Genomic DNA, 22373 nt, shown 5'->3' with positions numbered 1-22373 from the left:
GCTCATCGCGCTCAGGTTCACACGTGTTCGGCTCCGGTGCATCCGAGCAGCTTTGACAGCCTTTCTTTATGCTTCAGATACACCGACTGCCACTATAAAAGTCCCTTCAACCAGTTATTTATAGCACTTTCTCATATGAAGCAGTGCTGCACTGTCCACTATATTAAATAATTTATCAATCGGTGAAGGAAGAGGTTGATTTAAGCCTTTTTTTTTAGTCCAGTTAATTCTCCAGAATATTTCTTTTTGAGTTGAAGCGACAGAGATCACGTGTTTTTCTGGTTTTATTCGGCGCTGAGCTGCAGCATCTCAGCAGAGCAAACAACTGGCCGCTATTTTACCATCAATATGTTTGAATATGTAAACGCTGAGAGACTTTGAGCTTGTAACCAAATACTGGAGCTCTTTGTTGTGGAGGTCGAAGCTCTGTGAAGGCCAGGTGTGTTTGAAAGAAAAAAAAAGGCTTTTCTTTGTGAAAGTGGTCACAGAGCTGCAGATTGTTTGCATATTAGGAAAATCCTTTCACAAGGTCAAGAATGAACTTTCATGCTCAGTTTGACAAATGATATGAACTCAGTGTCCATTCAGCTTCCATCAAAATACTGTTAAAAATATCTCAGCAACGATTGGATGAATTGTCATTTAAATTTTGCACAGACGTTGAATTGAATCCTGATGACTTTGATGATTCTCTTCTTCACTTCTTCTAGCACCACCATGTGGTCGACATGTTTGATTTCGAGTGAAATAACTCTGGACTGACTGGATGAACTGCCATGAAGTTTAGTTTAGACGCTGATGTTCCCCTCAGGATGTATTCAGATGATCCCTTAACTTCTCATGTAGCGCCATCATCAGATCACATTTAAAATTTATCCAGCAGCTCTCCTTTGTGTTTAGTGCTAATTAGCAATAGTGTTGCAGCAGAATATGTTTCCTGGTATATCATTGTATGAAAATGATGCTTATCATGCTATGTGCATTTGCTTACTGTTTCTGCTGTATCGAATTCTGCCCTATTTTTAGTTAGAGATTGCATAAAGATGTGACAAAAACAGGAGTAAACTAAGACAAACTCAGGTCTGACTGAAGGCTGCACAGTTAATCACAGATGCAATAAAATTGTAATATGTCCAAGTGCAGTAACCAAATAACAGAACCAGAACCAAATCGCTGTGAGAAAACATCATTATAATGTAGAGCTGCAGAGATGACCTGACCTAAAAATCTTTGTTCTCCACATGAAAGAAAACATGTTTGTTTGGTTCAGACCTCAATAAATATCACACCATCATCATTTTAATTCTTTTTTGCAGTGGACATGAAAGTTGTGATGCAAAACTGATCACAGTTTCAGTCAAAATAATCGCAGTATGACTTCTTTTACCCATGCAGCTCTAGTCTGCCCCATATTTGACTATTTCAAATCCTTTACAAACCAAGTTTAATATTTAGGATTGTCCAGGCAGTCCACTGTGAAACATCTGTTCCTACAGAGAACCTTAACTAACCGCTGTTTCCTACACTTGTATTATTTTCTCCTAACATGTTGGATGAATAATAATATTTTACTGTTCCCCTATAATTCTTAGCTTCCTGTAATTGGAACTGTCAGGCTCTTTTTCATGCACTTGTCTGTTTTACTAAAGCAAAAAGAAGTTATTCAGTCAGTTTATTTTCATTTTACTCCTTCAATTAATGTGTTCACTCACTGTTCCTCCAGTTTAAATCCTAACTCAGTGACACCGTCTCCATCAGCATAATTCCTCTGTGTGTCTGCTGGACCAGTAACTCTGACTCATTCTCTGATCGCTGCTGTGGGAATCATCATCAGCACATATTCACTTCTCCTCAGCTCTGTTTGTGTCTTTAATTTTTCACCTGACTGAGGATGTTAATGGAGTCGATGTTCCAGAGGACGCAGACGGCTTGACACATGTTCGCCGCGAAGCCTTTAATATTTAGGGCAGCGGCTGCAAATAGAGTGAACCGTTTTAGTCGAAGGCTTTGGTAGAAACACATTAACGTGATGATGAGAGCTGTGGTCGAGGCTCAGCTCTGCCATTAGCTGACTGTTGGTGGTACTTTGTGGTTTCTGCATGAGCTGCTGCTGCAGACCAGGAGGATCAGTCGCCTCCAACAGCTGGAGGTTTTTAAGTTTGTCGGTGAAGCCAGAAATTATGGGATGAGGCTTTAGGTTGATAATTTTAGCTGCAGTGTCAGTCTGAAGTTAAATTTAGTGTAGAGGCAGGTAGGATTTTTTCAAGTTTAATATCAGAAAAACTGAAAGTGAAGGTCTGGAATTCACTCTGAGGCTGTTAGGATGAACTCTGAGTCCTTTTCTCTGTCCTGCAGGTTTGCATATTTGCACATGAGTTTGTGTAAATTTAATTTTATGCTTCATTTTCCGACTGTGACATCAGTACAGTTTACATTTTTATATGATGGAAAAATTACACAATCCACCTGCACTCCAGATTATTTTCTGGATTGATCAATTAATAGTGTAGAGCTGCAACTGACTATTAAATTCATTGCCAACTATTTTTTACAATCAGTAATCGTTTTGAGTAATTTCTTAATAAAAATGATTTTGGCCCCTTCGCATGAGATATTTTTTCTGGTTTCTTTTCTCCTCTCTGACAGTAAACTGAAGATCTTTGGATTGTGGACAAAACAAGACATTTCAGGACATCATGTCGGATTTGGTGCATTTAAAATCACAGATATTTGGTGTCAACGTCTGTCCATCGTTAGCTTTTATTGCACAGTAACTAAACGAGTTGCCGTCAACTTGAGTAATATTATTTTCTCTTCACCTCTCTCTCCTCTCCTGATGATGAAGTGCACATAAATTTGGAAAATAACAAATCTCTTGTTCCAGCCTCTTAAATGTGCAGATTGTTCTTGTTAATTCATTGAATATCTTTGGGTTTTGGATTGTTAGTCGGACAAAACTGAACTCCAGGAAATCTGGATTTATTTCTACTATTTCCTACAATTTAAAGACTAAACAGTTAACCAAAAGAACAATCGACAGATTGATTCCTGAGTCCTAAAAACAAAGTTTGGACCTGCTGAGCTTCTGGCAACATATTTCTTCCATCCTGGCTGTTTGGTGCTGAGCAGGTCATATTTAGTGAGGTAATAACTGGGCGTTTTTGATGAACACAGCTGCAGCTGGAATAAAGTTGATGAGCACTGAGACTGAGCCAAAACAGTAACGGTCTCATAAATCCAAACTATGAGCTGTTGTTTAAAGTGTGTGCAAAGATCTGAGGTCATGGTATGTCCATGTCAACCCCTGGAGTGTTATCCTGCAACTTGAACAACTGTCTCACTGTATTCTTCATACGGAAGACAGATAATCTAATTTCCCAGGTTGCCTGAATGCATCATCATTCATCCTAACATCATTAACTGGAATAACCCTCATTATAACCTCTATGATACTTTAATCTTTCATCCAAGTGGAGTTTTTATTGGTGTTGCTCAACAGTTTAACGGCTCAGGAGGTGATTACATCACTTCCTGTGTGCTGGTAGAAGATGTTCAGTGTGTCTGTGACTCTGTGTGTGTGTGTGTGTGTGGGCTGAACGGAGCAGCAGCAGCAGGTTTGATCTTGTCTTTTTCACAGCTCGTCGTGCTGCAGTCAGACTGTATCAGACCCACTTTATGTGACTGTGCTGACTCGCTGTAAAGTTCTGTTATTGATTGGAGGCTGATGTTAAAACCCGTTTGGCTGAAACTTTCAGCCACGGCGCCCTGCAGCAGCAGAACTGCACATACTTTTAGTAATGAATCCCTGTGGGAGTTTTGACTGTTTTAATTCACCTGCTGCTCAACACTGTGCCAGATTTTCCATTACAGGAGAAACCTGTAATATATTTACTGTAATTTATCATAAAATAACCATAATGTGAATGAATAACTGTTTTAGTCGTCCTGTTTCATGTTAATTAGAGTTCAAATTAATGCAGAATGTGAGATCATATATCTGATACTGTCACTAAACCAGTATCAGATATATGATCTCTGCACACTTTTTCCACTGTTTCCATTTCTGTTTTAATGTAGCTGTAGTTCAGATATTAGGAAATAAGAACATTTATGCTTCTAGTGTTATTAAAAACACTCTGTCTTCTTTTGTCTTCTCAATCTCTTTCTTAGAGATTGTGGCACCATTTCACTCTGAAATTCTTCTCTTTTTTTTAAAAATATTTCTTTATCGTAATTGAAGCAATAAGTCAGATCCATCTTGACAGGTTTTACCAGGAAGTAAGATTAATCTGATATCGACCTCTGATCTCAGTGATTTTGTAGATATGTCTGTCATTCTTCCTGGTCCTCAGTTATCCATTTGTCAGCACAGTTTCCGTCTCACTGAGGACAGAATTTAACATCCTAGTCAAAGACTCCGTGACTTCAGAGCCGTGGGTCAGATCATATTCGCAGATCGTCACTGTAACCCGAATTTTCACACCAGGATTGACTCACTCGCTTCTGTCTGTCCAATCAACACCAAGCCTGACCTCCATCATGTCTCAAAGTCATCATGACCAGCTGTCCTGTCAACAAAACTGTCTTCATACAAAGTTTAGGATGAAATATTTCCCTCTGTCTTAACGCTAAACTGTACACAGGATTAATTAATGAATGAACATGTTGAAAGTTGTTCCAGGTTGAACTCTTGAATATGCTGCACAGAGCGTTTATAAATTACTCTGACAAACCTTCTGTTCTTTTCAGCACTTGTGACAAAATGAACAAAAATACAAATGCAGAAAAACAGGAGAATTGACTGAGTTTATTGAGACGTATGTGTATGACGTGATATTTGCAGAGTTTGGGAAAATTACAAGGCCGTGCAAAAATTCACAAGAATTGGTTAAACTTGTGTGAATTGTTACGATTGCTGGAGGAACCGTTTGATTTTCTGTAAGTCTGCCGGCCTTGTGCTTTAGAAATAACTCATGATAACCCTTTAATAATCTGTTACAGTTGACACACATATAGATTTTACACACATCTGAGCTGCTGCCTGACTGCACTGAGCTGTTACAGGATTGATTTTTAGCGGTGCAGAGCCCTCCTCTGCAAATGGAGCCTTTTTCTATCACAGAGAAATGCAGCCCGGTTCTTTGTTCACTGGGGGAATTTTACAGCCCTGACAATGAGTTACCGGCAACCTTTGATCTACGTTCAGTCGCCGTCCTGTTCGGCCTCAGACGTGCCTGAATCAGGCTGAAACCACACACTGTTCAGGCCTGTTTGTGTAGAGTTTACTGCTTAATCCAGGAAGGAATCCAGGTGAGATTCTCCCTCACATTAATACACGTAAGATGGTTTATTCAAACTTTAAACCAAACCCACAAGATTTCTCTAACTTTACGCAGAGCGTAGCTGGTTAGAATTTTTAAAAAGTTGTGATTGAATTTAATGCAGGGTTTTACAGACTGGATATCAACAGTCTGTCTGGTAATAAAGTTTTGGATGACCATTTTTAATGGAGGCTGTGGTCATCAAGTCCTTCCATACCTGTTGGACAGATATTGGACCTTAACATCTTCTCTGTCTGCCTCTATGATGTTTATTTTAGTTTAAAAACCCATGCCAATAAAAACCAGGCTGGTGCACATGATACGAGCGCACAGAGCAATATCTGTGAGCTCCATGTGCACAAATGCAGTCCTGTGAGTGCAGCGCTGTGACGAGTGCAGACTCCACTCTCCCTGCTGGTGATCTGTCGACTAAATGCACATTTTTATTTAGACTATTCGACTAGTCTAACAGTAAGAAAACACTCAGAAAGCAGTTGAAGTTGAGCATAATTTACTAATTCATAATAAGCCGTTAGTCACAGTCTACGGTCACCAAATCTTATTTTAAATGCTGTTGAAATGTGTGACAGTTTGCGCTGTGCATTAACCTACAAAACATGATAACAACTCACTAAACGCTTCAACTTTTCAGGCTGAAAAGGATCAGTGTCTGCAGGTAAACAACACCGTTTACCCAGAGCTGACGTTAGCTGCTGCACAGTGTAGCTAACATTAGCAGTGTTAGCAGCAGCAGCTGCTCTGCTTGCAGGTTAATGTCTGTGTCTGTGCTGAATGTCGTCACATGTTGCTCCAGTCGAGTGGTTATATATCAGATTATTCTGTCACAGCCTACATTCAACCTTATGTTCATTTTCTACATTGAAACACTGACAAACGATGCTGGTTTTATGAGCTGTCATCTGTCTGATTTTGCTGATAACAACGTCCGGGGTTGGGTGGACCATCGGGGAGTATGCGGTTGGCGAGAGGAGCTGCTGTCTGATTGGGCCGCAGCCCTGACTATGCAGCTGCATAACATCTTAGAGGCAACAGTTGGCTGGCATTGTGCATTAATAAAACATTGATAAATTATTCAAGCAACTAGTATTTCTGGTGCAGACTAGTGATGGTGGTGACCTCTAATCAAGCAGCTGACTAACTGCACACATCCCTGCTGCCTACGTACTCGCAACTTCTCTTTGGAGGCAGCGATGGACAGCGGCTGATGTCTCCCCTCCTGTCCTCGTCTCTCATTAGGATCATAATTACCACCATACCAAAGTATGTGAGTAAATAATTAAATATGGATCACAGAGTCTGGGGAGAGTAGTTTGTGTTTCATGGGAATTGTTGAAGATTAAAGTGCAGAATATCACCAGACTGATCCTTTAAACTCACACAGACGTCTGAGGTCTGAAGCTGAAGGTTGCTTCAGTGCAGAACATGATGAAAACAGCTGATTTTGTTGTTGAACCTGTGACCTCTCCGCTGCAGGGCAGAGACTCTGACCTCTGCACGATAACACCCACACCAGACAGTCTGTGTTTGTATCATGAATACAGATGAGATGCATCCAGACTCTTCCTGTCTGTCGTGTACAGAGTGAAGGAATCAAACCTGTGATCCTCCTGTTACAGCGCCGATCAGGCTGCAGTAATAAAAGGGACGATTGTACTGAGCTGGTTGTGGTTTAATACCTCTAATTGAATTTGATGGCCTCTCAGTGTGTCTCTCAGATGGAGCTGGTAATTATTTTAAGTTCCCACAGAAGTCTCGGTGCTGTTATTAAGTTTTCAGTTTGGCAGGAAGCCGCCGTGAGAACAGAGAGCAGCTGAGTGAAACTGTAAAGACGCGACTTGGCTCAGAGTCTCGGATCTTATTGGCTGCTCAGTGATGTCGGCTCATTCATATTAGCAGAGTCAGGACGCTCCTCACTGGCAACAAACTGGCTTTGGATTGATGCTCAAAGCTGAGTGAGTGATCCTACAGTGTCTGAGCAGATTTGATAAGACGTCTCTGTCTCTGGTTGTTGGACAGTCTCTCTAAACACAGGTCACAGGTCACTAGTTTAACTTCGTTATTCTACATAACTCACTCTGTGGGTGGGTGATATGAACAAGTATCATTACTAAGTAATCACATTACAAAATAAATTCACATTTCTTATAAGTCACATTTCATAATAAATTGCTGCCTGACTGAATTAGTCAGTTAACTTCGTAAATAAATAAATAAAATAAGTCAGAAATTTTCTGCGACAGATTGTAAAGGAAGTTAATGATTGATCATTTATCAATTAATTGTGAAATAAGAATTCATCAGTAGTCTAGAAATGGAATTGTGCCTCAGCTGACATTGTTTTTACTGGCGGAGCCATTCATTGGATAAGGAAACATAAAATTAAATCTCATTAATTGTTATCGATTAATCACTTAATCGGTTTTTAGCATTTTCAACTATCATTTAAGGAAAATGCACAAAATTCACAGGTGAAATAATCATTTTGTATATAAATATGTTATTTATCACAGCTGTAAGAGGCTGGAAAAGTCTTTGAATTTGACTTTGGAAGACGTGCACGAACCCCACAACTGTGATTTCAGTTGATGTGTGCAAATCTGATTTTGAGGACCTCGGGGCAGACAAAGTCTTGGGGACCCCTTGTGATTTCTGGCGTCCCCCTTAGGAGGGCCTGCACCCCAGGTTGGAGACCAGTGATGTAGAGCTAGAGCTACAACGACTCGTTGATTCATGGATTAGTTCTCAGCTATTTTGTTAATCGATTAAACACTTTGAGTCAGAATTCTTTGATTTCAGCTTCTGTGGGTTTTGAACAAAACAGGACATTTTAAGATTTAACAGATTAATCAGTAATGAAAATAATTGTTAGTTGCAGCTCAGTCTGGAGCTTTAACGTCCCCACACACACAGTTCGTCCTGAATAAGGACAGATGTCTGTAAACACACCCTGGTTCAGGGTTTTTGTTTTTCAGGGGGGTTGGAGGCTTGTTTTTCTCTGTTTTCTCACACATGGTGGCAGTTTGTGGTCTGACGTCCCTCCGGCTGCTTGTGTTCACTGAGACAACAGAGGTGGGAAGTGAAGAACTGCAGTAGAAGTAGTATTCAGAGTTGATTTTTCTGTATATTGAAGAATACTGGAGTGCAGCACTAGTTTTATTTTTATCCATCGTTGTGTTGTGATTGTATTGTCGGTGAATGAGTCGGTCCAACACATTCGTGGTCCCCTCAGGATGAATGCTGCACAATTAATCGCAATAAAATTACAATATGGCCAAGTGCAATGTCCAAACTGTAAAACAAGAAGCATTTTTTTTGAAAAAGGAAGAATGTGTGAGAAAACGGCATTATAATGAGGTACTGTAGAGCTGCAGAGAAGGGCTGACCGAAAAATCTTCAAGAAAGCTTCACTGTAGATCTTTAGCCTGGAGCCACGTTCACGTGCACACTGTCTGAACTGTGTGTGTCTGTGTTGTGACGGTGTGCAAACGGCATGTTGGGGCTTTAGGACATTTGGATTACACCTGACAAGCAGTGTGGAGGTGTTTCACATTTGAAAACTGGTCACCATTCACTTCCATTGTTTGGGAGATTCTGCAACACTTTTCCTGTGAAACTCCAGCAGAGTTTTGTTGAATAAAAAATCTAAACCCGACCTTCAATCGGCAAGTAGATAATGACTGAATTTTCATTTTTGGGTGAACTATCCCTTTAAGTCCAACAGAAATAATGTTAAACGGTTAAATATTCTTGCAGCTTCGCTTCAGGACAAACAGCAGGACATGATGGGAACTACTTATGCTTCTTTTTTAAATTTTTTTCACTCTTTCCATCAGCTGAGTCTGAGAGTATCAGAGGTCGTCCCGAGGGAAAAGACCTCATTCTGTTACAGCATCACCACGGTAACACGATCAGCTGCTGGTTTGACTCAATAACACTGTAATTGGTTTGTTGGCTGCCACAAAGCTCCGGAGAGCTCGGGACACGGTCTGAGTCGATACAGTTTCAGCGTCGCCCTCAGTTTGATCGCTTCTGCTTCTGAATTCCAATAATTCACCTCATGACCACAGATCAGTCACGACTCAGACCGTTACACATGAAGACACGTTCATCCAACAGTAAAAAAAAAAAAGAAAAAAAGAAAATGTGCTTTAAATTTGATCCCAGCCTTTGAAAACATGATGAGCTTCATTTGAAGCAGTTTTGAAAAGGATAATAAACTTGATCAACGGAGCGAAAATACTCTTAAAAAGTTTAAATGCCCCATTTTATTGGATTTTGGTTTAGTTTATTAAGATCATTCTACTGTTTTTCTAAAAATACAGAATATCAAACTTTGTCAGGAATAAAAAGGTGAAAAATATCACAGATATTAAAGATAATGAAAAATGAAAGCTGTATGACACTGCAGTTACAAATGCAAACATCACTGATTTAAACAGTATATCATTTAAAGATATCTACATTTATTTTATTTGGAAATACCTCCCACTTACAGCCACTGAGCTACACAGTTTATTGTGGGATTGTTAAAAGATGCCAGTGCAGAAAAAGTGATGTTTTTGAACGTCATCTTTTCAGCAGTTTTGCAGCATTTCTTCCCTCCAATCAAACCAAAACAAAAATTAATTTCACAACAATTATTTTATCTTTTACATTTATACTATCATGGACTTTTTATTGTGGCTTGAGTTTTGGACTTAACATTCCATTACTTAACAACTCCAAAGCAAACAAAGGAATAATGTTCATAATTCATACACTATTTCTCATAATCTGACCATGTTGTATCCCACAATCCCCCTGGGCTCTGATCAAGGTGCTTTAATGTTGCAGCAGCTCTTTCCATCCTTATAAAGTCCATAAACTCTTCTAACTGCTGAAGTTAAAACAGGGTGCAGTTCTTTTCTTCCAGGAATATGAATAAAGTTCTAATTCTCACTTTAACTCGTGTAGTTCACAAAGTTTTAATGCTGATGACATTAACGTGTTTGTAGGTGCTTGTTGTTGGTGCAGACTGTTTGCAGAGGAAAATGATGTAAACCTCTTATGAGACAGAAATGCTTCTTTTCTTCGTTGGCCCTCATATATTTTTTAATGGGACTTGAGCAGGTTTCAGGAGCACCGACGCTGTAAAATCCAGCTCATGAACTTTCATGTTGAATAAAGAAAACACTGTATTTTTCTCTGACTGTGTTACGTCTGTCGTGTTTTCCAGAGCCCTCAGAGCGGTGCGATGGAGGATGGGAAGCCGGTGTGGGCGCCCCACCCAACGGACGGGTTCCAGCTGGGAACGATAGTGGACATCGGAGCCGACAGCCTCACCATCGAACCTCTCAAACAGAAGGGAAAGGTGAGGAGGTCTGAACTCGCAGCAAAGTCCTGATGTGGAGGGAATAATCAGATAATTATGTCATAATAGTGGCAGGCCTAGTTGCATTATGGGTAATGTAGGTGCAGGTTTAGACAAGGAGGTAGAGTTTGTTTGGTTCTGCTGCATCATTTAAGGTGGCAATCTAAATATTCTTATGTGAATAGGATTACTGGAATATTCCTTCAGATTTTTGTTTAAGAAGTTGCATTGAAGGACATTCAAAGTCAGCATCATCAACCATCATCAATATTCAGCATTTTTATGATTCTCAGACTTTTTATTCAGTCTGATCAAAAATATGCTTAAAGGAATTTCAGTACAAATTTAACTTTTACTAGTATTATTTCTTTTTGTTTTATCAGGGCTCACCTGGTAAATCATGTTTCTCAGGTACAGAGTCTGAGTCTTTAACACAGAGGCTGATTGCACAGAGTTTTTGTTTTTTGTTTTTACCTGCGTCGTGTTGTCATCACCTACGTGGTGCGTCTCTCTGTATTTGACATTGAAGGGTTTGTAGACTGGCGGCGCCTGATGTTGGCGTGTTTACAGACTTCAGTGGCCAATTCATGCCATTATTTTACATTTCTAAATTTTGATTTCCTTGATCACTAATAATTGTTATTGGTTCTGGCTGGTCGATCTCTATTTACAGGCCACAAAGATCTCAAAATGGGTCCACGGCGTCGATACTTCCTGCTCAGACAGATTCACTCTGGTCCTTCCCGGATCTCAGAGCTTTTAGTCTCTTCTGCAAAACCTTCTTCCGATATGCTTTTACCTGCAGTGTGTTAATGATTTAATGTGTCACTTAATCTCATGTGGAAGAGGCCACAGTCCTGGAAGCAATAAAGGATCATTGACTGAATGATTCACCTGCAGACCTGCAGTTTACAGCCTGCAGCTCTAACGCGCTCGAGTGCCGCGTTAATCAGACGAATCTCAAGTCGAGTGGCTGCTCACAGCAAGACAAACAGGCTTTTCCTGTCATCTCTGTTAATTCACTTTTCTGCTGGATGAGGTGCCATGTCGCCCTCGGCGAAGCTTTTAATGTCCCTGAGAGCCCGTCACCGCGGTAACCCCCTAAAGCCTCGTTGTCCGTCTGGGTAATCTTTTCCCAGAAGGCCTCTGTGACTGAGTGCTCCCTCTGAAAGGGCCTCGCTGACTGATTCTGTGTACCGTCAGCCAATAAAACACGCGGCTGTCAGCGTCTAATGGGAACACTGATCTCAGGACCTGCAGCGTGTTTGAACTGTGTGTGTGTCCATCAAACGTGTGACATGCAAAGGGCAAAGGGTCAAACGTTTTTAATGGTTTTACCTGCAGCGGTAGACTTAAAATTCTTCATTTTAGGTAGATTATGTGCTTGAATTTCACAATTTTATTAATAAAAAAATTATGCTCCAACACAAAAGTTTGACTTTTATCTAATTGACTATTCAACCATTCACGAGAACATGTTGCAGCAGTTTTTACAGCAGTTATTCTGTAAATATGCAGCAGTCACACAGCTTTTATAACCCTCCTCCTGTAGCGATCACCCTCTGTGTCCAGGGATATTTACTCCACCTGTTACCAGGACTCTGAGCTTTGCTCTTGATACAAATGGTGGTATATAAAATGTTATCTGTGCCTCTTGGAATTTGAATGAAATCAGCTAATGAGCTGTCATTTCTCTGTACTCAGTCGATGTGGCAAATCTTCCGTTCAGCAGAGGATTGTGGGTCAGTATAGCCAGAAAAACATGCTGGCTTGCATACTGCAAAATGCAACCGGATGCCGTAGGACATCCTGGTATTTTTGGCATTACTGCATCTGGCACCAACCCTCTGTAGGCTGAGAACAGTTTGTAGCTCTTTCATGGAGGATGGCAGATTTGGTCATCTTTGATTCAGTTACAGTGGATTTTGCAGGGCTGCAAAGTCTTAAAAAACAACTTGTGCATACAGATTATTGTTTTCACAAGATAACTTTTGTGCATAAGATAAAAAAAATGATCTTTTTGCTCAGTAGGATTGTAATAAATCCATAAATGTAAACTTTTCACAGCAAAGTATCAAAATGTCTGAAGAAAACACCTGCAGAATGATCCACGTCTCCACTGACCATCTGTGTAATCAGTACAAACTTATTTTTTCAAATATTCCTGAATTCCTTTTTGTTGCCAGCTCATTATACATGGCTCGCAGCTAACATAAAGAAATGCACTTGCATGCAACAAACTGTAAACAACAACAAACAGAAGCTGTGTGAGGATGCTGCAGGAGGGGAGCAGTGGAGTTTCTCCATTATCACTTTTGGCCACGTCAAGTCAAGTCATGTTGTGTTGATGCACATTTCTGTTTCTACAAATTATAACACACCGAGCTTTGCAGAGTCGCTCCTGAGATGAATCTTCTTGCCGACTGTTTCCAGCCAGGCCTCCTTTCCCTCAAACAAACGTGCTGCAAATCTCAACTAGGGAAGAGAACAATTAACTGAAATCAATCAAGTAAAATTTAATAGCTATCAAATCAAGATCTGAATTATGACTTATTATTATTATGAACTCAGATATTCAAATCAAGTATCGTTTCATCGGCTGTGTAAAGCTTTCAGAGAATATGCTATATACTGCTGAGAAAATAAAGCTTTGATTTTAGAGAAAAGGGAATGTGGTAATGTTGTTTTTAATAACGATTAATCAATTAATATGACTCGGGGTCTTCAATCCAACTGTTGACTAAAGCTGCCTGCTGTATGTGAGGGTGCAAGACACACACAGGGGAATCACAGACTCAAAGCATAGATTTTTAGTGGATTATTCCTTTATGCCACCTACTGTGATGTCCAGCAAAGAAGCAGGATTTAATATTAGACAGTGATTACACTTTGTGGATCATAGTTCTGGCTTGCAGATTGTTGTTTTTGTGTCAAACTCTGGTTAAAGATGTCACAAATGCACCGTGACACATTGAGGTCGATTTGTTCTTTAAATCTTCGCTCAGTCGCTGGACATCCTGGACATGTTTCCTGATCTGAGATGACGCACCTCATGTAGGTCACCTTCATGCTCCTGGGTCAGTCGCTCTGCAGGCCTCTCAAAGTGCTGCTAAAACAAAATGTTTACGTCGACTGCATTATAGAGGCATGAGCTGACTTGATGTTCTTCAGCATGTTTCAGTTGCTGGACGAGCCTTAAAGTTTCGTGCACAGGTTTGTTATTTGGCCTTTTCTCCACTGAGGTTTCCAGTCGTCCTTCATCCTGATATTGACTCAAGTTTTTTTAAATCTTGACAGTTTCCTCAGCTGAACATCAGTTTGTCATGGCAACGCTGTAGCTTCTGTCTACGTGTTAGACTTCAAGTCACATGTATCTGATTTCACTCCTTGGATCCACATGGTTTGGATGAGAGATGATGTTTGCTGGAGCCTTTTATTGGTCACATGATCAGATCAGTTGGCCCTGAGTTTTGTCTCCCAGGACCTGACAGAACCAAACCATCTGTGTTCCTAACTTTCACTGTCTTAATGTAAAAGTATGTTATAGGTTGAGTTTATTGAGGGCAGTACAAAGCCTGCATTGCAGTGTTTCCTGCATCAGATCTGTGTTACATTTAAAGGAAGAACGGCAGTATTTTTTTCACTGTAATCGTTGCTTTGGAGACATGGGAACTTGCCCTCTTCAGATCTGTCCTCGGAGCGAGTTTCCGGGCTGCAGCCGAGGCCTGTAACAGTCACAACAATGTCCAGTCTGTCCTGCTGCAGCCAGTTTGTGCCAGTGTGTGACGATGCGTTCACTCGCTGGCAGACCTCCTGTGATGGACGTCAGGAGAGAGACAGAGAGCATGATACCCTGTCATACTATCAGTCACAATGGCCGACTCTTTGTCCTTTAGTGTCCGTGGAGGCCTGAGGGCGTCCACAGTTTGACTGGTGATGGAGAGAGTTGGGGTCTGGCTTATTCTGAAAAAGTTTTAGGAAGGGAGGTGGTATTACTACAGTACATATTTTAAATCACTTTAAATTTTGAGACTTATATGAGATTTTGTAAAATAGTGTGAAATTTAGATTCTTGAAGTTTCTTTTCCTGCAACCCTGGTTGTCTAATATGAGGGGCACAGTCTGGTTGAGGGTCTTGTGGGTTTTGCTAAACTTTCATTGTAGTGCAGGAGCTAGATTTAGCTAGCTAGTAGGTTAGCTAGTGCTAATATGAAGGTAACAAGCTAACAGCAAATGTTCCACCAAAACAAGTTCCCCCTCATCGCAGCGGCACCATCGCTGCAACCTGGGCTTAGCTCCGCCCAAGATGTTTGTGATTGGTTTAAAGAAATGCAAACAAAGTGGGGTGTTTTGTCCCCATATAGCAGAATGATCATGTGTGGAGCCAGACTTTTCTGCAGCGCTGAGCGATGTGGAGAGACGTCTGACTATGCAAGACTAAGAGCGCAATGACCAGCAGCAACAGCTTCTTTTTATTTCCTCTCCCACATGTCAAAACAGAACTTTGCCAACAACTCCTGCCTCTACGGCAACTCTGAGGGGACAAACTGCCTCAAATGCAGGAGGCTTGTAAATTGAGATGTTATGATAGTTGAAGGCTCATTGGTTGATGACTGTCAGTCATCGGCAGTCAAATGAAAGTTAGAATCTAAACACATAAATCTGTTTATATATGTAGTATAATTTGTGTTTAATGTTTTAAATTTGGACATCAGTGAGATGGACAGTGGAAGGTGGTCGAACTTGGTTTCTCTTCACCCTCGTGGCGATGAAAGAGTGAACAGTGTTTAGCTTCCTTTTTTTCTCAGATTATTGGCCTTGCGTCACCTCCACCTCCTCTCTCTCCTCTCCATTCTCCTCACGCGGCGCAGCGTTGTGGAATCCGTCCAGTTTGGGCTGAGAATGTGGAACATGCCACCACTGGAAAGAATGAATCGACTGTACGTCACCTTGGCACCGCGGCACACTGGAGGCCTGCAGTGGCTCCTTTAATAGGGCAGATTAAAAGACTGGGCCCTGCAGAGGAGAGCCTGGCCTGCAGAGAACAGAAATACAACACCCAGAAACCCCCCCTCTCTCCAAAACACAGAGGTCACATGTGTCCTCATAAACCCGCCGTTATTACTTCAACATGGCCGGTTTGAGCTCTGAGGATGTGAAATGTGTGGACAGTGAATGCATCACAGTGAGGCTGTAAGTTATAGTGATGTAGTTTATAATAGTTTGTATAAAATGTCCACCTGGAGAGGCCTGTTTCAACAACTAAAAAGTTCTTACTCATATTTATTTTTCTCCTTTCATTGAGAAACTTTGTGCAAATTTTCGATGAAGCATGTAACAAAATATAAAATATTAATGTATAAAATAGACCAGGGCAATAAAACAACTGTGATATGTAAAGTCAATAGACACTTCATCAACAGCAATAAGAAAATGGTTAAATAAAATGTTAAGTAGTTTCACTTAAATGCATTAAATGCAACCCGTCATGAAAGAATATAATGAAGAGGTTCATGAACTTCCTGTCCATTAGTCTGTCTGTCCGAGACTAATGGAGCAGCTCTGAGTGACACACAAACAGCCAATCATTTAACATGTGTGTGTCGTTCACGTGACACAACAACAGAAACGGCATGACGTGACAAAATGAGTGCAGACGGTGAGGAAATTATTAATAGAAACAGGACAACTCAGCTCGACAATACAGCAGTGTTTTGATTTTCTAAAGTTGTTTTATCATTTTCATTATTTTCTGTTTGTATCCCGTCATGTTCGGTCTAAGTTTAAGTTTTCTTACAGCTATATTCCACCAGGTGCGGCTGTTGGAAATGATCGCTGTGGTTCCTCCAGCAGCGCCTCAGTGCGTCCCAAAAGGCCGCTCTCCGCTCCGCTTCAAACACGCCAAGTCTATTTTCGATAAATGCTGACCAAGGCAACATTTGTTTGATATCACGATATAACAATATCTAAAATAAATCAAGATGCAATATAATACTGATATACTGCCCAGACTTACTCAGATCTGAATCAGTTTGTGGTGGGCACTGGACAGATCAAACTGAATTTCTGTGTCATTTACACTTTTTTTAAATCAAGGAGGAAGTAGAACTACAGAGCAGCATAAAATGGAGACACTCACGTAAAATAAAAGTACCTCAGAATTTCATTGAAGTGCAGAACTTCAGTAAATGTTCTCCTGACCTGATAAAGACAGATGATGAGATGGAAAAGAAACTAAACTGAACTGAGACACTGCACATATTTTGTGAAACATCTTGTCTGTTTGACAGAAACAGAATGAAATCTTTTTTTTTCCTGATCAGTTTTGTCTCGTCGTGAGTCGATTGGTTTGTTAATAATTCAGAGTCGTGTCTCTGAGCTGCGGAGGTGTTGATTGGTCTCCGTCCAGCCTCCTCTCACTCTGATCCTGTTACCTGCTGCCTCCAAATAATTCATCATCATCGGCTGCAGCAGCTGCTTTATTTATCCCTCTGGATCGATTCATTACTGAACGAGTCAATCTTTAAAACAACAAGACTGACAGAAAGAAACTGGAAAGGAATGAAGACAAAAACTTTTCTGTGATTTTAGTGCAAAATATTCATGACAGCTTTTTTACTGAATAACTGGTGGCAGAAAATTACAGAGAAACATCTTTATCTCATATTTTGAAGAAGAGTATGAAGTGAAAACTTTGAATAAAAGGTAAATTAAATAATGCAAACAGCATCATTTCAGAACTTTTCCCCTAAAAAAATAACAGATACTCAATTGTTCATGTTTTCTTAAATCTAATATTTATGTTTATATATGATCAAAAGTCCACAAATAAACAAATAAGAGATAATTTACTCTTCCTCTTTTGATATATTTGAATCTTAAAGTTAAAAAAACAAAAACAAAAATTGTATTTCAAAAGTTGAGAAAAATTGTTCAAGTAAGTTTTAAGTTATCTCACCTTTTTTTTTTAGGTTTGTTTTCTTGATGAGAGGAAATAAAAAGGTTGAGACAGGCTGTTAACTCAGCCTAAATCTGTTTATTTTTTATTTATAAAGTGTTTAATGTGTATACATGTGCATCAGGATAATAAATGATGATGTGGAAATGATTTATTGATTGATTTATTGATAAAGCCTGTTGTGAACTGAGTCACGATGATTTGTCATTTTTAAATAGCGGGTCCCCAGAAAAAGTTTGGGAAATGCTGCCTTCGACAAAAAAATATTACAGACCTGATCCTGTTTTTTTTGTGTCTTGATGTCACATGAGATTTCTGGTTTAATGATTCATAATCTTTACTTAATTCTTTTTTTTTTCTGCAGACATTTTTGGCTGCTATAAACCAAGTCTTCCCTGCAGAGGACGACCCCAACAAACATGTGGAGGATAACTGTGAGTTTCTTCTTTTACCTCATTTCTTCTTCTTTTTTTTCTGTCACCTGCTGAGTGATACACATTTCTCTACATTCAGCATAAAATATAAACTCATACACCAGACTTTCTTTGTTAAAATGTGTTTTTAGTCCAAATATTACATCATATTCAAAACATTATCATAAAGATACTCATTTACACTCTAAAATACCATATTTACTCTTAGTGGACAAATATAAGTGACCATATTCTCTAGTAAATACAACCTGTGAAAAGTTTCCTGAAGCTGCTTCATAAAACAAACCTGCTGAAATCTTCTGACAGTCTATTGATATAATAAAGTTTATTGTTGTCAGTCGGTTTGTATGTTTCAGTCTTTAATGTTCAGTAAGTCTTTGTCCTCTTCGTGTCTCTCAGGTTCTTTGATGTACTTGAATGAAGCGACGCTGCTCAACAACGTCCGCGTGAGATACAGCAAAGACAAAATCTATGTGAGTACTCACACAAGGAAGTCTGATTAATTATGTGTACTTTCTCCACAGTATTTTACATTTCTCTGAAACTCTCGTAGTCATCATCATTACATCGATCGATTGATTGATAAAAGACAGATCCATGACAGATGAGGTGACGAAGGGTTTCGACATTTACAAAATCCTCAAAGATGTTTCGTGTTTGCACAAGAATATTTATCACAACGGACAGTAAATCAGAGCGCAAAGGAGAAATCTGTAACATATTTATTTGAAATACTCACTTCTCTGATAGCACTGTAAAAACAAAGATGCTGAGAAAACCCAAACTTTCAGGGCAACCAATAGATTTTTGAGTTTTGAGCCCAATTCAAATGATTAAGTTTTGAAAAAGTTTTACCAACTACTGATCTTTTGTTGAAATAAATTTCTTTTCTTCTTTAGATAAACTTGAAAGCTTTTAATTTTAGAAACTCAAAACATTAATTTACAAAAAAAAAAAATACTGAGTAAATTCATTGAAGTGAAAGTAAATGTTAAAATTTTAATACTATCAATTGAGACTAATTTTTCAGGCACTAAAAAAAGACAAATCAGGATCACAGCTCACTTTTTTTTTTAGTTTCTAAACTCCAAGATTCAAGTAAATTATCTCAAGCAAAGATTATAGGTTAGCAAAACTTTTTAAAGTTTATTTTACAACTTAAGAGTTACAATACAACAACCTTTCATGTCAATGAATGAGTCGGTGTTTATGAGCTGTAAGAAATCATTAATAATCTTGTAGAGGGCAAAAATGTTTGTAACAGTTAAACTGCAGAAAGTGAGAAGCAGAAAGTGAGACAGGCAGTGAGACAGACAGACAGTGAACTCAGAATACAGACTGTGTGTGTTTTCAGAGCCGTGGGCTTCTGGTTTCAGGATAACAGACTGAACTTTACATTAATGGAAAACTGAGTCGTCCTCACTTTTTATTGTCAAATTATGATGCACATGTCCTGCACTTCTGCAGAGCTCCTGCAGCCTGCAGAGCTTCCCAGAGTCTGAGGAGGAGGAGTCAAGGGGAAACAACTTGGTTCAACCATAGATCATGTATTAAATAGGATTTCAACCTATTTATTGTACAGTCTGTAGCTCCATCTCAATATTCAGACTGCTGTACTCACTTTAAGACATGCAGTTACTACATGTTGCTCCTTTAAGATTCTTTTGCAAAGAACATCTTCATTCTTTGACCTAAACAAAGATGTCTGGTCGCTGTCTAAATGTAATCATCACCTCAAAACACAGCGATGACATTAGAGGCATGAGAGACACAAACATTCCTACTGAACCAGAACTCCAGTCTGAGCTCACAACAAAGTGATGTAACTGAGGGAAACCTGCTGATGAAGTATCTCTGTTTGTTTTAACCTGCCTGCAGCACCTTTGGGTGGAGCGCACACACACACACACACACACACACACACACACACACACACACACACACACACACGTCCTTGCATGCAGACACTTAACTGCACACTCACCTTTTCACTTTTGCTTGCAGACACACGTCTGACTCGTCCACATACTGCAGGATATGATAATAATGATCATTTAAATGTGACTTTCAGTACAAAGTATCCAAATAGTAAAAATAAATAATATCCAGGTGTTCGTAATAATGTGAACAGACGTGTCACTGCATGTGGGTTTGATATGACGAATAATGCACAAAATGCCGACGTAAAGCTCCCTCTTGATCCCAGCATATGTACTTTGAGTTTCTATCACGCTGCCACACAAAACATCTCATGGACGTGTTTACTTATCATGTAGGAATAAAATCAGAGGCCACTGGTGTGTCACTGACTTGGGGCAGTCATTCCCAGAGACTGGGTCATGACCCACCTGTGTAAGGTTAATAATATGAGGTGATACTGAAAAAGCAGACAAAAAGGTGAGGCACGTTCATTTACACACAAATTAACTCTTCCTAAGATTCATTTGTAACGCCTATTATGTATTTGGTTGTGATGGCTTGTCATTTAGGAAAAGTCTGGGAAACTTGGGTTTGGAGTAACTGTTATACTGTGGAGAAAATAACTTTTATTCCGAAAAGCAAAAGTGAAGCCTTTGATAGGATCTGGGTCCCTTTTAATGTGTCAGATGCTGCAAAGTGATGACGATGGGAAAGATCTGGTTTGCTTTTGGCTCTTCACCACATACGTAACCGAACCTGTGAGACTAACATTATTTTTCAAACCCATATAAACAAGACTTAACCCTCAAAGGGCCCTTTAAAGAAGTGAGGACCGGGCAACATGCTCTCATTTTCCAAGTTTGACCTCACTCTTCAAAAATATCATTCACCGCCTAAAATATCCCTTTTTCCCACAAATGTCCTGACTTTCTGAAAATCTCCTCCCTCTACCAACATTTCCTTTTTGTCCAAAATGTTCTGACTTTCCAAAACCGTTGTCATGATGTGAAGCTACACACAACCTCCCATAAAAACACACACACACACACACACACACACACACACAAACACGTGGGGCTCAGGTGACCTCAGGTGAGTGTGTGTGTCTGCTTTTTCATGAACTCTAATGTGATTAATCTGCTGTTGGCTGTGACTTTTAGACTCATACTGACCTCTAGTGGCTGAAGAAGGAACTGAATTAAACTCTAAAAGAGGAAGTCTGCAACTTTTTCATGGCATCTATTCAGTTTCACATATTTTCACGTGTTCAGTAAAAAACTTTAAATGCACCAGAGTGATGAATATAATGCCATGGCAATAACTGAATATTATCCCATTCTGTCTTACAAAGGAAAAAGGCAGTAACTTCATTTTTGTGACATTAAAGACATTGTTAGGGTCAGGTGACCCAATATTTTTTGGTTCGCTCTGCAAAGGCAGAATACAGGAACTTCCAAATAAGGTCAAAGGTCAAATCAGAGGTCAGGATTAATATGTAGAAACAATAACCTGATATAAAGATATAAAACTGGCACATACCTAATGATTTGTCTGCAGTAGTTTGACCCCATTTGTTGCAGTGGGTTCTGGGAAATGTAGGAAAGCTTTAAAAGAGGCACACATAGCAGGTTAAAGGGAAAATACAGAAGTGACTGACGACACTCTGAATATCACAAAGCTGCAGTTTTGCTTCTGTGAGTTGTTGGTTTTATCACCTGAAGTTGATTTTTGTTCTTCTTCTTCTTCTCCTGCAGACGTTTGTTGCCAACATCCTGATCGCAGTGAACCCGTACTATGACATCCCAAAGCTTTACTCGCCGGAGACCATCAAGCAGTACCGGGGCCGGTCTCTGGGCACGCTGCCGCCGCACGTCTACGCCATCGGTTAGCGAACACACAACACGCTCGCTGCTTAACTCTCAGTTCAGTTTGAAAATGTTTCTTTAGTGCAGCTGATGCTTCATTTAACACAAATACGTTCTCGTGGTTCTCTGCTGTAGATTCCAGGTTTGTTTTGAGCTCAGAGTTGTTCCTGTGTGACACAGAGTTCATTATGATTAATGTGAACACGTTGGATAACAGTTCAGACACACTGAGCTTGTTTCTTTTATTAGTTTTTATTTTAACATTTGTCAGGTTGAACTCTGTTTGCTGTTAAAGGATAAAATCCACTGTGAGTCACAGATAAATGTCTGCCTGAGAGGATATACTGTATTATTGATTAGTCACCACCCACCACTTTACATTTATAGTTTGACTTAAGGTTTGATCATGTCGATTACTCTGAGTTTTGTTTGATTTGTGGTGCTTTTTTTTTTTTTTACTGATTTTTCCACACTTGGAGTTTGAGGAAGTTGTTTGGCTTTACA

At 39.7% G+C, this 22373-nt stretch overlaps 1 protein-coding gene across 2 annotated transcripts in view; it reads left to right on the top strand.

Moving 5' to 3' along the window:
* Window positions 1–22373, top strand: part of LOC146314840 (unconventional myosin-VI) — a 196396-nt gene that overhangs the window by 17951 nt on the left and 156072 nt on the right. For both annotated transcript variants that reach the window (XM_084737001.1, XM_084737000.1), the window contains exons 2-5: window positions 10558–10692; window positions 18015–18084; window positions 18484–18557; window positions 21759–21888. In XM_084737001.1, the coding sequence (XP_084593127.1) occupies window positions 10576–10692; window positions 18015–18084; window positions 18484–18557; window positions 21759–21888 (391 nt within the window). In that variant the 5' untranslated portion in view covers window positions 10558–10575. The remainder of the gene's footprint in view (window positions 1–10557; window positions 10693–18014; window positions 18085–18483; window positions 18558–21758; window positions 21889–22373) is intronic.

This window comes from Lutjanus erythropterus, chromosome 15 (assembly GCF_056507025.1).
Source record: "Lutjanus erythropterus isolate fLutEry1 chromosome 15, fLutEry1.hap2, whole genome shotgun sequence".
Lineage (NCBI taxonomy): Eukaryota > Metazoa > Chordata > Actinopteri > Lutjaniformes > Lutjanidae > Lutjanus > Lutjanus erythropterus.
This window is presented reverse-complemented; position numbering and strand designations above follow the sequence as displayed.